At 35.5% G+C, this 16,509-nt stretch overlaps 1 protein-coding gene and 1 pseudogene across 2 annotated transcripts; both read right to left on the minus strand.

The window, feature by feature from the left end:
• Positions 1–211: 211 nt before the first annotated feature.
• On the minus strand, positions 212–3,398 carry LOC129896448 (DEAD-box ATP-dependent RNA helicase 35-like; annotated as a pseudogene). The gene is made up of 3 exons (XR_008767975.1): positions 3,203–3,398; positions 1,952–2,853; positions 212–1,300 (listed from the first exon to the last, which is right to left on the minus strand). The product of XR_008767975.1 is annotated as a DEAD-box ATP-dependent RNA helicase 35-like (transcript).
• Positions 3,399–4,753: 1,355 nt separating this feature from the next.
• On the minus strand, positions 4,754–12,525 carry LOC129893965 (uncharacterized). Its single transcript, XM_055969426.1, has 10 exons — positions 12,088–12,525; positions 11,476–11,541; positions 11,054–11,234; positions 10,644–10,840; positions 10,181–10,231; positions 10,002–10,093; positions 9,041–9,165; positions 7,220–7,314; positions 6,975–7,079; positions 4,754–5,123 (listed from the first exon to the last, which is right to left on the minus strand). The coding sequence occupies exons 1-10, from the start codon at positions 12,415–12,417 to the stop codon at positions 4,986–4,988; spliced, it is 1,380 nt and encodes a 459-aa protein (XP_055825401.1). The 5' UTR covers positions 12,418–12,525; the 3' UTR covers positions 4,754–4,985.
• Between the last annotated feature and the right edge of the window lie 3,984 nt (positions 12,526–16,509).

Genomic DNA, 16,509 nt, shown 5'->3' on the forward strand with positions numbered 1-16,509 from the left:
GTGAAAACAGAAAGGAGTTTCATAATTTGTTGTACCATCAAGTCCCTTGATAACTCAGGATATGGTCATTAGAGGATGATTACATCAATACATAATTGTTTCTTTCTGGTTGAATGATCATCAATTTCTTAGTCATGCACAACCAAGAAAGTTCAACTGCGGTAAAAATTCAGCCTATGGCAAATTTTTACTATCCTCAACTCTTGTAATATGATCCAAAGTGAACATAAATATTGATGACATAAAATAGACGCTCACATCTGTCTAACGTTGAGATACATCTGGAATTCTGGAACAAAAAGTTAAAACATCTAACACTGTTCAAGAAACAATAACGTTTAAATTAACCATGAATGTTACATTTTACATTGAGAAACTTATGAGTAGTAACTATAATCAAGCTACAAAGAGAAGAAGATACATTTGGCAAGGGAATTAAATTTCTCCACGATAACCTCCAGAACCGAAGTAGTCTCTCCTTGAATGGGATATCTGCCCACTCTTTTGGTGCTCTAGCTTGGGGCAGTCACGGATACGATGACCAAGCCCACCACAATATGCACAACCCTTTACCCCACTTGCATTCGGGATTGCCTCAACGTCATCCATAGGGTCATTTAGCTCCCCAAGGAAAGGAGGGATCCTTTGTTTCGCTTCTTGTAACAAGTGTTTCAGATCAAGGAGAGTTGTTTCACTCTGATTCTTGTTGATAAAGGTTGTGGCGATTCCTGTTTTTCCACATCTTCCTGTTCGTCCAATCCGATGCACGAAGTTTTAAATTTCGGCAGGCATATCATAGTTAATTACATGCTGGATCTCAGGAAAATCCAACTCCTTAGAGGCAACATCAGTGGCAACTAGAACATCTTTCTTTCCTGATTTGAATGATGCAATTGCATACTCTCTATCCTCTTGATCCTTGCCTCCATGAATAGCCACAGCTTCAACTCCTTTTAAGAGAAGATATTCATGGATATCATCCACATCAGCCTTGTTCTCACAGAAAACCAGAACGGGGGGTGGAGTCTTTTGCAAGCACTCGAGAAGATAAACAATCTTTGCTTCCTGCTTGACATACTCCACTTCCTGAATCACGTCAAGGTGGCTGCTCCAGCCCACCCCACATTCACAGTTATTGGTTTAACTAATGCACTTCGTTGCAAAATTCTGGATCTTCGTGGGCATTGTAGCAGAAAATAGAAGAGTTTGTCTTTGAGCTTTGAAATGATCAAACACCTCCCTAATATCATCTTCAAAACCGAGATCGACCAATCTGTCTGCTTCATCCAGTGTCAAGTATCTGCAAAGAACCAACAGTACGGTAGGCACAACAAACTTGGCAGACATACATTGTAAGAAAGTAGCAAAAAAGAAGAAAATCAACGGACGGGATTAATTAAGTCATATACAGACATACAATTTTTAAGTAAATGACTCAAATTAGCATTTAGCAGTCGGTAAGTAATTCCCAGTGTTTAAAATTCATTTTGGCTGAAAAAGGTGTACCCATATAAGTAAAATGCTTCCACAAACAGTTATCCATCTATATGTGTGTGAACTGTCAGAGGCACGGGGTACACATAGACAGTACCACATATTATGTGGAATAGCAAACAACCAGGAAAGAAGCAAGACCTTATGACTGATGATGAGGACAGGCAACCCAAATACTTGATTGATCAGAAGTTAGGTACAAGTAAATGAATCGTTATATGCAACACAAACTCGCTAGACCATACAAGCCAGATGAACACATTATAGCCAAAGCATAGGAACACACTAGATGAACAGATCAAGAATAATCAAAACGTATATCCTGGCTTATATGGTCTAGAGAGCTTGTGTTACATAGAACGGTTCATTTAGGTCTGCACATAGAAAAACAAGACAACAACCAGACAAATATCACAAAATACTACCTCACAATGGATCAACAAAATTATGTCTGTACCTGCAATTGTCAAGGTTCATTTTCTTCTTTGCTAACATATCTTTGAGCCTTCCAGGTGTAGCAACCACAATGTGCACTCCCTTCTTGACAACATCAATTTGGGACTTCATATCAACTCCACCAATACACAGCAAAGGCCTCAATTCAGGGTAACCATACTCCTTGAAAGGTTCTAAAAATTGTTCTATAACTTCATTCGTCTGTCTTGCAAGCTCTCTAGATGGACAGACAATCAAACCGAGTGGCCCTTCCCCAGGAGCAATAGGCATCATAATCTCTTCCTGCAAAGCCACCATGATAAGTGGCAAAACAAAAACCAATGTTTTTCCAGAGCCTGTAAAAGCTATACCTATCATATTGCGACCTGATAAAATAACAGGAAGGCCCTGCACTTGTATTGGCGTCGGCTGAATAATCCCCTTCGCTTTAAGTTTCTTCAATATGGGTTCGGGGAACCTCATGTCCTTGAAATTTTTTACTGGTGGAGGAATATCTTCGCCATCCACAATAATATGCCACTGCTTTCGAATGGCATCACAGGCTTTCTTTGACATCCGTCTGGTGGCTAATTGTGGTTTCCAACCAGTTAACAAAGGCTCTGTATAAGTAATACCTTTAGCTAGTTCGCGAACCGACATTAATGTCTTTCGATCAGATAAATGCCCAATCATCTCTTTCTTTTGCAAGACTACTTGTTCAGTAGGACTAATCTCAGGTTGCTCTTTCTTCAGCTGGGTGGCCTTCACAAGCAAACTCGGCTTAGCCTCAACAAGCTTCGATTTTTCCTCTTCCTCTTCCAAAACGGAAGAGTTTCCCTTCCTCTGAAGGATCTTTTGAGCCTCCATCGCTCGGCGCTTTGCAACTGGTACATATTCAACATAATTATCCTCATCCTCCATCTCCTGTAACAAAAAGGATGTATTAAGACGGTTGCAGTAGCGTTCGAATCCTATTTAACACTCTAAAAACGGAAATCAATTCTAATTCAGTGACATTGTGAATGAAATAAAGGAAAAGGACCCTGAAAAGCGTGCACAACTATAACCACAATCGATAGAGCTAAAATCAACAGAAAAGAAAAATCAACTACTGTGAATCATAAGTCATAACTAAAAGTAAATAAATTTATAGAAAAATCTGCAAAAACCCAATGAAACGCTTCAAACAGTAGGATCAATTGCAGTATAAAAAACATTCCAGAATCGAAAAAGGGAAACTTAGAACTGAAAGAGAAAGGAGGATGGCGCATACCAAATTTACGGAGTCTGCCATATGAGTAGTACCCAATGAAGATGAATTGCAGACACTGATTCCTGGTTGTGAAATTGCAGAGTCCACAGAGTTAATTCCCGGCCACGAGCAGCGGAGCTGCGGTGTTCCTAACAGCTTGTTCGGATGTGGCTTTTTGTGACATGATATGGTATAGTATGGTTAGCAATAAAACCTTACTTTTTGAAATCATTAATATGATTAGTGGTGTTATGCCATTGTTTATTTATTTTCTTTCTAATTATATTTTTATTTAATTTTAAATAATTTTAATTTATTTTTTATTTTTTATTAAATATTATCCTAATATATTTACTAATTTCACTGTTTTATTACTCATTCTTCACTAAGTAAATATTAGCCACTAATAATTTTGACTCATGTAGGACTTCTCGTGAGTCGTGACATACCACTAATTACATTTTGAATCAACATTCAATCATGAAAAAAAATTGCATACATTGATAAGGAATTAAGTAGTAGACCAGTCACAACCTCAATATTGATCTAAATTTTGATATTTATTTCTGTTAATAATTAGTACTCCATGAATTCAAAAAATGTACCGTCAACTTGATTTCGCCGGAGAGAGTTGGCTGCCTATACTGTCGCTGGAGAGACTACTACTACGGCACAAAAGTAAACAAGAAGGCAGTCACTAACCTTTATCCAATTTGCCAAATTTGAGTGAGAATTCTAATGATTTTAAAACAAAATAGTAATATAGGTGATGTCTAACAAATGATATCGATCATAGTAGTAGTATATTATTGCTATTCAAAAAGAAAACCCTCATTTGAAAAGACAGTGAGAAATATAAAAGTCTAAATTGATTGAAGAATGTCTAGTAACTAGTCTCCTTTAGGATGTAAGATTAGAGCTGAAAATGATAAATTTAATATTTATAATAATTAAGGAGATTTTCGTAAATTTATCAGTTACGATACAATATCATACAGTCTAATCAAACTATAAAATTATCATTAAACAAAAGGAAACCATGCAATTTATCTAAACATAGTATTGTACTGTATAATATAGTACCATACCATATCATACAGTACCGTATTTTATAAAATCATGAAAAACTACCATCCAAACAGAATGTAAATTGTGGGTAAACAATAGGAACCGGTCTTATTTTGGTTTGGGCTCGGACCCGAAACTTTGACCCGATGGACTTTGAACCTTCAACTAATTGAAGATGCACTTCTAATCTTTTTATTTGCGACTCTTCACAAATTTATTGCATGACACTACTTAATTATCCATACGTAGTGTTAAATTTATATTGTTCCTTGTTTTTTAGGGTAATATAGTTCTTAAAATAATCAAAATATTATCATTTCCTACCTAAAGAGATCAAAAATGCATATTTTTAATAATTAAAGGTCAAATATATTAACTATTAAGTCACATATTATAAGAATCAAAATCAGAACTGAGCAATTGTTGATCACTAAAATCCGGTTCAAAAAAAATTATCCAAAGCAAAACAAAGACTATTGGAAAACAATGAATTGCGACAGAAGCTGTGAAAACATAATAATATATATTAGTCATTTTATCATTTACAGAGACGCTGAAAAAAGGGTACACAACAGAGAGAATTCATTTGTATTCCCAATTGGGGCCAGAAAGTCTTCTGCTGTCTCTTAATTAACAAGTCAATCATGCTTAAATTTCCTCTCCCCTGACCAATTAACAGTAACACTCACATCATTTGTCATCAAACTTTTAGGGAATAGCAATCAGAATCTGGTATTTATGTTAAACAAGCTTTGAAGCCCTCCTCTAATTCCTTTGCATCTAAGTTTTTCCCTATAAATACTATCTTGTTTGTTCTTGGCTCATCTGACAGCCATGGACGATCTGGAGAACCTTGGAATATGTCATGGACTCCCTGTTACAACAAAAGGTAAGACACGTTAGCAAGTTGACAACTATGACATGCCACATAATATACTTGTTCAAACTTGAATGAGGCTGCAACTCACGCCAGTAAAGCACTGATCTTAGTAACTAAAATCTTTAAAACGGATCAATTATAGCATTGTTCCTGAGCTTTAACAAAAGAGTATGTCATGATAAAATGTATCCTCATACTACAGTAGCATGATCATGCCACCCGCAGTCAATTTAAGGAGCATAACGATTCTGTAAGAGTAGCCCTCGTTCTGAGGGCAAAATTTTGTAGCAGGAGATGGATACACCAAAGGTTTCTGCACTTGGTAAAACCTCTTACGGAAGCCCATAGTATGAGTAGCAAAGTTGGTATGGACTTCCAAACATAAACAAGAAAGGTCTGCACAAAGCAGTCCCATCTTTAATATCACCACTGAATGTAAGGTATAGATGTAATTTTTTTTAATAAAAAGTTAAAACTAATTAAATAAGGACCATTCTATAAGGACTTATCTTAAGGACCCTTTGTGTTTAGGTCACTATTTTAAGTAAGGACCATTCTCAAACTACCTTAAACACCCTTGGGTTTAGGTCACTACTTATATAATAGGGTCATTTAACAGAATTTGATAATTCCATTACATAGTAATCACTTCCGAAGATGAATATGTGGATATTAGTCGGGAAAAGTGATTTTCTCATGTAGATGATGCAAAAGATGACCTTTGAGAGTAAGATGTACCTCATGCTCTAAAAACTTACTAGAATATCAGAACCAAACCATCAGTTTCCTAAAGTTGCTAATAAATAGGGTTCATATAAATGAGATGTGAATGGCAAGTTTTTGCCACTAGGTGGTTACAAATGAAATGCTTGGGTTCGCCCAATACAAGAACTACAGCCCAACCTAGCTTAAGGCTAAAGCGTGGACTACTACATCCCCTTGAGAGCCCTCTATTTGACTAACATACTCCCTTTTGATCTCCCCCATACCTTCATATCAAAGCTGGGAATGATCGACTTTCGGATTAAAATAATAGCGCATAATGGCAGTACTCCTAAGTAAAAAGGAAATTGTGCATGGCAAAGAGGCATCTAGGTGAGTGCCCCCTTCCACTTGGTCCTTCTCCAGTATGCGAATGAGGTCTTAATTTGGGCACTCTGAACAGGTTGCAATAAGTCATTCGTCAAATACTTAGAGCAATTAAAATTGATCAGCATATTGCCTGCTTGCAATTGATGATGGTCGTACAAATATAAGTACCATGGTTTGGTCTAATGATCAATACAAATAATTGATGATGGGCACCAAATGTGTGGCCAGGATGTGAATGGCATGTCTTGCCCATGATGATGGGCACTATGGTCCCAACCCATCAGGCCAAAAGATCTAGTTGATTTCTTCTCATCTGCCTAAGTCTTGGTGGACAAAGTTATCAGCTCCTATATTGGTGGAATGATGCAGGTACTCACTAAAATATTTGAGGTGAGGACTTGGCTCCCTAAAACTGTACCTGAACTACCTCGTACACCTCTTATAAGAGCTTGAAGCCCCTTCTTAACTAGAAAAAAACTAATTTATAAGACAAAATATCATATTATAAACCCCTCAAAAGTAACTTAGTCTATAAGGAAAAGGCCAAGTAAAGAAAGAAGCAGTTATGCCGTACTCTTCTTATTGTCCTTCTGATGGAAAGCCTAATTCAAATCCACATTTTGTTTTATCGGATAGAGGTGAAATTCACATCCACATTACAAGCAAATGTTACAGCCACGTAAAGGATTTTCGTAGTAATCACACTATAACTAATCAGTAAGATCAGTAGCAATAGGCAAAGAATTTAATAACCTGAAAGACAAATCTCTCATCCATTCCCTGAACAGATAAAAGACCCTTCATCCGATATATGTCATCACTCCGTTCTATCAGCAACGTTCCCAGCCACATATTAGCCTGAAATACAGAATTACAACTCCTTAGTTTATTAATGCAGCATACATTCATTCTTGTCCATATTTACAGCTTATTCACAATATCTTTGTGAATGAAGTATTTATGAATAAAAATGTCAAATGAAAGACCACAATGCCAACCTTCTCAAGATCCAAGGTCCCTTCACAAACTATGCTGACAGAAGAAACGCCAGGGTCATGAGTGTGGTCGTGAGAATGGTGATGATCATGATGTTCTGCAATAGACTTGGCACATCATATTAACCAAATAGCAGAAAGCAACACCACTCTTGGGGTAGAAACAAACAAAGCAAAAAACGAGAATTGGAAAGGTTTAAAAAGAGTCTAATGTTGTAAATGAACCAACACATTCACTAAGAAATCACAACAACAACAACAACAACAACAACACAACATACCCAGTAAAATCCCACAAGTGGGGTCTGGGGAGTGTAAGATGTACGCAGACCTTACCACTACCTCATGGAGATAGAGAGGCTATTTCTGAAAGACTTCGGCTCACTAAGAAATCACAACGCGACTCATTAATTTATTAAACGACGGAGCTCAAGTTCACCCTACAGCTTGATTCGCTTGTTTAGTGTTCTCGAATAGCAACACCCCCACCCCCACCCACCCAAATAACAAGGCCCTTTTTGCTTTTTTTAAAAAAAAATATAAAAGAGGTACTTATGCTCCAGTCAGACTCTACAATCCCCCAACCCTAAGATATTCAATAGGAAAATGGTTATTGCAATATTCTCTTGCATTCAGTATTCTCTTAAAGTAATTATGAATCATAAACAGGCTCATGAACAAGCTCAATGTTAATTAGTTTCAAAATGAATGCAAGCTCGAGCTTGTAGAAATTTATTCAAGTGGAAGTCAAGCTTGACTAAGCTCATATAAATTGTCTAAGCTATTTTGAATTTCCCGATCTAGCTCGAGTAGATTCGTTAATAATCCTGCTTGCCATGCTTCATAAGAAGTTCTATATGTAGAAAAGTTAATAGCTCAATTAATTAGAACAACATACTCATAGCATTACGACCAAAGAGAAGACCTGAAAGTACCAAACATAGATTTCTTAAGTAATTTCTCCGAAATAAGGGGAAATAGTCAAAAGAAGATTATAGAACAATAGTAAATGTAAAAATACAACTGTTTATGTTTTCACTTCTCCTAATTTATGCACATGTGTGATTCCTATATAGCCCTATGACTATCTATTGTACTATAGAATTAGGATTCTATATCCTAATCATAAACTATATCAAACTAATCTATTACAGATATATTAACGTTAGAATTTTACATCCTAATCCTAAACAATGTTGCTCTCTATCATGCCCCCTCAAGCTAGAGGTAGGCAATTCATGTAACTCCAAGCTTGCTCTAGAGTCCATGTAAAGATTGTTGTCTGATCGTTGATGGTTCATTGAATTGTTAATGCAGAGAGTCCTTGTGGAGTTTCCTATTGAGATTGGTAATAGTAATCCCACCTATAAAAGCAAGATATAGCAGTGGGGTTGTTTCTTCCACAAATTTAGCATGGGTTTGCACGTCCTCTTTCTCTGAAAGAGTTGCCTCTACATCTACCAAACGAACCTTGTGTTTTATGGGCTTGAAAAGCCACGACTTAATCGACATGATCCTTCTTGCTATCTTCTTCTCTCCTATCGTACTCTCTCAGTGCATTAACAAAATGAGTGTAGGTTGAATAAGGAGCTTTGCCCAGCATAACAGTCCTCAAAGTCTTGTACTTGTTTCCAAGATCTTTAGCAAAGTTTGTAACCTTGCTATCTTCGTCTAATGGTTTGTGTATAAGCGGTGAGACTATCACAAAATCCTAACGTTAATATATTTGCTCTCTATCAAATAGTTCTTTGGAAGGTGCAACACTGTGTTGGCATTAGCTGCTCTAACGGCTAGTATAGAAGTCAAACATCAAAGAACACTTACCATGCTTGTGATCATGTTGGTGTTCATGGTCATGGTCATGGTGGTGGTGATGATCATGATCATGATCGTGACCATGGCTAGTATGGTCTTCCTTGGAACCTTCAGCTCCAACGGAACTCTCAATTCTACATGAATTTAACAAAATAAAGTAAGCAATAGCCCGGTAACATAAGAACTTGACAAAGCAAAATTGATCTAAGAAAAAAATGGACATCTGTAAAAGTAATTAAAAGTATATATCAGACAAATAACAGTGCTTTCAGCACTAGAATTTTCCATATATATAAGAGCCATAAAAAGAGTTTAATCAATTATCATTAGCTGAAGAAACTCATCAAGACCTTGACTAAAATGTCTAAAATTTATGAAACAAAAACCTATATAACTGATGTTGCTCTTTGTAAATGTTTTATTCACAAAAAAAGGATCATATTTCCCACAATTCACTTGAAGGAGCAAACCCCCATGTGCAACTTTCAACTTTGCCTTTCATCCTCTCCTTTTCTTTTGATAATCAAGAAATCCACGAGGTTCGAAACTCGGTGGATAATGAGCCCACCCATCTACCCTTCTCCATTTTTAAATACCAGGCTTTTGTTTGTCGCATGGTTCAAACTCATTATGTGCACCTAATCCACATATCACAAGTTGCGTTCTTACCACCAGACCAAAGCCTTGGGGGGCATTTTCCCTCCCATCTCCTAAGGACATTTCCTCTGCTCTAGCCCCTTAGGGAATAACTAATGAAGGTTTACTGATTCTCCGAACCCTGTTCTTCTAAGGATACCGGCAATAAAACAGTGATCTGCTTTAACCGGGACAAACTTGACCAGTCATTTACTCCTCTTTTTGTTTAAATAAGGACGTGACCAGTTATTAGCATTGGTACGACGTCTATGCAACAACAAGAACTGGAGTTTTACAGAAAAGTATACACAATCATAAAGGGTAGAAATCAGACCTTTCCAAATCAAAGCCTCCAATCCCTAGAACATAATCCAAATCGACTTTTCCAAACTGAGTCCTCTTCAAATGAGCCATACTATTTATGTTCTGTTATTCACCATGAGAGCTTAGTGAGTAACTCTGAAATTGACAGATAAAATACTGCGTCAAATGCCAATCAGACACCATACCAACCTTTATTCGCTGAATCAAGGAAGAAACTTCGGACTCACCAACAAGATCAGTCTGGCAAGGATATGAAAAACATTTGTCAGATTGCAGCGAGATGGATGTCCAAGCTTAATCTAAAGTTCCATATAACAAACTAAATCTATAACTCAAGGTAACTTCCCCTAGCAACTAGAAACCTCTCAAACAAGTCCCATCCACAAGGAAACAAATATTTGTGGAACACACTAATTTAACAAGTAAATTTGACAGGAAGTAGCATTAAAAGATATATCCTATGCCTTATAATTTTGTTTGGTAAGCAATGATTGTTCTTTTAAGATCCTGAAATAATAATATGTCACTGGATCTGGAATGATATCTGCCTCTGGCAAGTCTAGAACATCGATTGCTATAGAGGAGAACAGTACCTTACTGGATGATTGGTATTTGAGATGGAATCCGACACTATGTATATAGGTATTATTACCTTGTTTATTATAATACGGTCAGCATAAGCTATTTGCTCGACTGCTTCATTGACCACGCCTTTTGGCTTGGTCTCATCCAAGTGAAAACCAACATGTTTCGAATCAACCAATGTAACAACACCATCCAATTTAACATCGTTGAAAACCTGATCCTCCGCATAGAAAGTTTGAATAATTGGTGCAGGATTTGCCAATCCTGAAAAATCAACATAAGAGAACCAAAATATTGGCATCACATGTACAAGAAAAGAGAACTTTTGGCTTAGTTGTGTAAGAATGTGCAAAAGATAGAAGCAACCAGATACCCAAATGCCTAAATTAGACAGACGAGAAATCCTGGACCTTCTACTCCAAAAAGATATACTAGAACAATTTCAGTCCAGAACAATGTGTCTCATCAGTTTCTTACCTGTAGTCTCTATGACAATATGGTCAAATTTCCCTTTCTTTCTACTGACCAACTCTGCAATCATTCTAACTAGATCACCTCTCACAGTGCAACAGAGACACCCATTGTTAAGCATCATAATTTCCTCCGCCCCAGAAGCTTTTGCCGCAACCAAAGAACCATCAATATCCACTTCACCATACTGCAAGATATACAATAGATATAATAATTCAGATTTCAGACAATTTCTACCTAGCTGAAATTCAAGAAGCTAAAAATGACAAGATAATTGCAGAAAGTGCCTTGGAAGGGGCAAGATAAAATGAAATGTTAGACATTGACTGTATACAAACAAACACAGATGCACTAAGCCTGAAATCTTATAGGCATATAAGAAATAAATAATCTCTTTAATATTAAGATTATTCAATACATTCACATACCTCATTTTCGATAACAGCAATGCGCTTGCCATGATCAGCAGTCAATATGTGATTTAATAAGGTAGTCTGCAACATCGGATTTGAATCAGATAATTGAAAAAAATTAAGCCATGCCTATTTTGAGTACAAAACAAATGTTAAATAATCTAACTATGCATGCTTTTTAATGATATGCCCTATAATGGGCAGTTATAGCATCAAAGTAGTTTGGTTTATGAAGGATTGTCATTTGAGGTACTAAAGGGCTTGGGACCAACTGAAAATGTTTCAAATAAGTAAAATCCCACCTCTTTCCCAAAATCTTCCTATGAAAAAACAATCTTAGAGAATCAATACTAATGTGAATCAAAGCTCGGATACAATGCTCCGACTATGATAATTGACTACATTGATTCACGTGGTAAAGAGGACAAAAGAAAAACTTGTCTCGCAATTGAAACCCCAAAAACACTGCCAATTACAGTAGAATATTGAAGCTTCCTATTTTGCTCATTAGTCTACTACTGATATTGGTTTCATTAAATATAATGAACTATTAACTGACCAACATCGACAAGAAAATAAATCAGTATGGGCTAAACTGAGAATATCAAGTAGTATAAAAAACATTACTTTCCCAGAACCCAAGAAACCAGTGATTATGGTAGCTGGAATTCGATTATCTGGAGGAATCTTGGTTAAGATATCAGAGTCCTCGCTTCGAGGGGCGGAAGTAGATGTAGCAGATACAGTAAATCCGCGAAAGAATCTGTATGGTTTCGAAGAATTATTGATTGCGAAACTAATTCTTGAAGATGAACTGGTGGATAAACTGGACCTCAAATGTTTGCTTGTTTTCCACAAAGTTGGGAACACTGCTGTACGAAGACCACAGAACTGTGGGGTCTGACGCTTGGCCAGTCCCATAAAGGTGGTGGCTATATCTATTGACAAGGAAGCCATGGCTGAGAGGAAGCGTGTTTGGTCTTTAGGGGTTTAGGAGTTGGCAAGATACTATGCGTATGGAATAGAGAAAGGGCTTTATCTGATACAATCTCTATCCAATATTCAGGGTTTTGGCCGGCCTTCAAAAGTAAGTAAACCAGAGTGTAAAATTTTAACCATAAACACTAGTAACTTAATCAAGAAAAATAACCACTAATAATAACTAATATGTGTTGTGGTGTAGTGGTGAAATTACTTTATTATTAATCAGAAATTTTGAGTTCGAGCTCTAAAAATGAAAAAAATCATGTTGGGGCCGAAGGCTCCGCAACACGTTGGAGAGCTTTTAGATCCCGCCCTACCCTAAAACGCCCATTCCCCTAGAGTTCCGAAGTGATTCTCATTCTCACCGCAGCCTTCTTAAGCCGAAAGAAAGCCGGCAAGAATCTTATGGTAGTACGAAAGGGGAGCAGAATCGTATTTGGGAGTGGTTCTTCGGATCGATCACAGATTCTCAGCCCCGTCTTTTGGCTTCAACTCCAGTTGACCTCTCTTGTTTCCATCCCACCGTGAGAAGGTAGAGAGCATAGTTGATAGGGGATAACTTTTTTGCTAGCTATCAGCTAAAGGTGATACTATCTACAACTCCTGAAAGAAGGCCAAATAATGTCTCATCCAACATTCCCTCTCTAGGGAATGCTTATTCAAACCATTTGTGGGAATTTGAGAATTTTCTTCTTTATCTCTTTCTCCTTGCTGGAAGGCTCTTTATGAGCGGAAGGAAAATAGAGGTAGAGGGTCCGAAGGAGATAGGAGATCTCTGTTAGCGGAATGGTTAGGGGATTGTCTTTAAGCAGCTGGTTTCCACGTAGCTACATCTGCAGAGGATAGTCTCTAAAAACTACAACTGTCTCTTCTTATTATTCTCCGAAAACATACCTAGGTTTTGACAATCACTCTATTGACAGAGAACCTAAGAGCTACCAATAAGCCTTTAGGCAGACAGGGGATGGTAAATATCGTCTTCCTTTACAATGACTTCTTCCTTTCCTCTTCACTATACGCAATTCTAGCTCACCCTCGGATCAGGGGATACCTTAAGTCAGCAGCTCCCTTTGAAGATAGGGCATTTACATAAACTCCAGAAACGTACCCAGGGAGCTTACATCAAGAAACTCCCAAGCTTGTCGAGGAAGGAACAAAACAGAGAAAGACACCGTCCAACGGCTTTTTATGTGCGCATACCATTTTTGAGTATCTTTGCACTGCTAACTCTCTTAGATCATTGGCTACCCCAAATAAATTTAATTGAGCCTCCACGAGCTCCAAATCCTGATTGAAAAAAAAAATACTAATAAAGTTCCTTTTTGAAGCCCCACACAAAAAGAAATTGCAAAGGGAGAAAAGTTACTCACACTCTTTTACTAGCACATACTTTTGAAATATTACTTTAATTTCAAGAAGTACAAAAATACAATGTTAAAGTGTATAATAATACTTATTAGGCTAAAATTTCATGTAAAGAGTTTTTATTATTTGTGTCACTTCATTTAAGTATGCTTTCATTTAATTATTGTTATAAGAAGAAAAAATAATTATGATATTATTATTACTAGTTTAAGAAAATAAAAAGGGTTTTATATTTTTTACTATCAACAAATAAATCTTGTGATATAATCAAGAGATTAACAGTAAATATCATACTTCAAATTTCTGAAATATCATATCTATCTAAAAATTAAAATCATTGCTATTTGTTATTTCTTATAATATCCTCTCTCTTTTGTTCATTATATCATAATTTTTTTCGTAAATATTTAAGAAATACTTTATATGATGATATCATTCCAAGCAATTTAATTAACTTTCTCTTCAACATTGCCACTTATTTCATAAGTAGTTTAACGAGAAGAACGCAATAATTTTTTTTAAAAAAAATATGATAAAATAACTTGTTTTTTTTTTGTTAGGAACCAACTCACATTTAGCATTTGTATCAATCAATTTAATTATAGAAGATGTATATATTTTCATTAATTTATTGCTTAGCTTAATATTAATTTGACTAATTAATCCCTTTTAATATAATGTAGATTTATAGATACACAATTTTTTCTTTTTTAAAATATTAATTTTTTTTAATTACAAACATGTTTTTTTAATGATTGTTCCAAATTAAACACAACATTTATGACTATCTAATCAAGGATGATGCTAATTACGCACTGATATTAAGTGCCAACAAATCAATACTCTATCTCAATCCAATCATCGACTTGTGATTTTTGTTCTAAAAAATTGACGACCTTGTTTTGATTTTTTTTCACTATTAATAAAAAATAGTTAAATGATGTTTTTTCATTTTTATTTTTTTGCAACACATTGAAAAGTTTCTTGGTCGGATGAAAATCAAGAATTACAAAATAAAAAAATAAATAAAAATTGAAACCTTTTTGTTTAGAACTTTCAAGCAAAAAACTAAAATTGTTATCTTTTAAATGAGCTTATGTTTAATTCTTACCCTTAGCAATTACAACAATAACAATCCAGTGAAATTTCACAACGTGGGGTCTGGGGAGGGTAAAGTGTACTCAGACCTGACTCCTAGCAAGGTAGGATGACTGTTTTTGAAAGACTCTCGGCTCAATAAAAACATAAAAGAGGTTAGATAAGGCATATATTTTACCCTTAGCAATTGAACTACATATTTTAAGAAAGTGAATATAATTCGTAGGACATTATAATAAAAAAAAATATATAAATTTATGTTTTACAAAAAGTTGTTTTTTTACCTTAATAAACAAAATAATGACTAACACAAAATAAGACTATTTTGTTTATTAAGGTAAAAAATATATTTTACCTTAATAAACAAAAGACAGACCTGAGAGATTTTTGTATTTGACTCCATTTGTCACCTGAACCCTTCTACTCATGACTTTGAGCCCGTTTGGATGGGCTTTAAGTTGGTTTTGACCAACTTAAAACCCCTTTTTAGCTTTTGAACGTGTTTGCCTAATGCTAACTTTAAGCCATAAAGTTCTTAAAGTCAGTCAAAAATGAAAAATTAGGATTTCTAACTTTATTTTTCTAAGTGCTTAAAGCCATTTTGTTTGACCATGGAAATTACTTTTATATCCCTTATATTTTAACTAAATTCACTACCATTTTTATTCTTTTAACCCTAAAATTAAAACACTTATTTTCAACATAAGCACTTTTATTCAAACACTCAACTGTTTATTTATAAAAATAACTTTCAGCACTTCATACATAAAAGTTACTTTTTTAAGTCCATCCAAACGGGCTCTTTGCCAAGTGACCACTTAAAGTTATTAAAACGCGTTCTTTCAAACCCCTCTGACCATGAACGTCTTTCAATCGCGCTGATATGGATAACACATCACTATCCACATTACAAAAAAATTGCCACATGGATAAAAATTGTCATATCATTTTTATCATTACAAATACTATTTTCTAAAAAAAATAATCTCAAATTCATCTCCAAAATTAACCTTGTGAAACTGATTCACCGAAAAAAATGTCTCTCCGGCTACTTTATTCAAAGTTAGTCACCGTCGGCGAATTGTTTGGTTGAAACTGAATTGGAGTAAAAGTTTATCTTCCTTTTCTTTCTTGATTTCTTTAATTAACTAGAATAAATCTTAATCTTTTTCAAACTTCCTTTTTTTCTCTCTTCTAAACCTTTTCATCTATTTGCTATTTAAATCTTCTTTTCTCTCTTCTTTGTTACTTTTTTTTTCTCTTGTAAATCTTTTGTGTTAGGAGAGAAGAATAGAGAAACAAGTAGATGATAGAAAAAGGATGGAGAAAAATAAAAACCGAAGAAGAAGTTAAAAACTGAAGAAGAAGTGGGGGAGGGAGGAGGGTGGGTGGAAATGGCCACAGCGGCAACGAGGAAGAAGAAGAAGAGGAACAGAAAATGGGAATGGAAAGATTGAGAATTTTTCTCTTTTCTTTTTATTAAATATTATATTTTTCTTTTTAATTTTAATATTTTTTAATTAAAATTGTCTTCACGTGCTTTTAAACGCGTGTAATCACGCATTTCATTCGATTCAGCAAATAAACGTCATATAAGTATGG

The sequence above is a fragment of the Solanum dulcamara genome, chromosome 7 (assembly GCF_947179165.1).
Source record: "Solanum dulcamara chromosome 7, daSolDulc1.2, whole genome shotgun sequence".
In the NCBI taxonomy this organism is placed as follows: domain Eukaryota; kingdom Viridiplantae; phylum Streptophyta; class Magnoliopsida; order Solanales; family Solanaceae; genus Solanum; species Solanum dulcamara.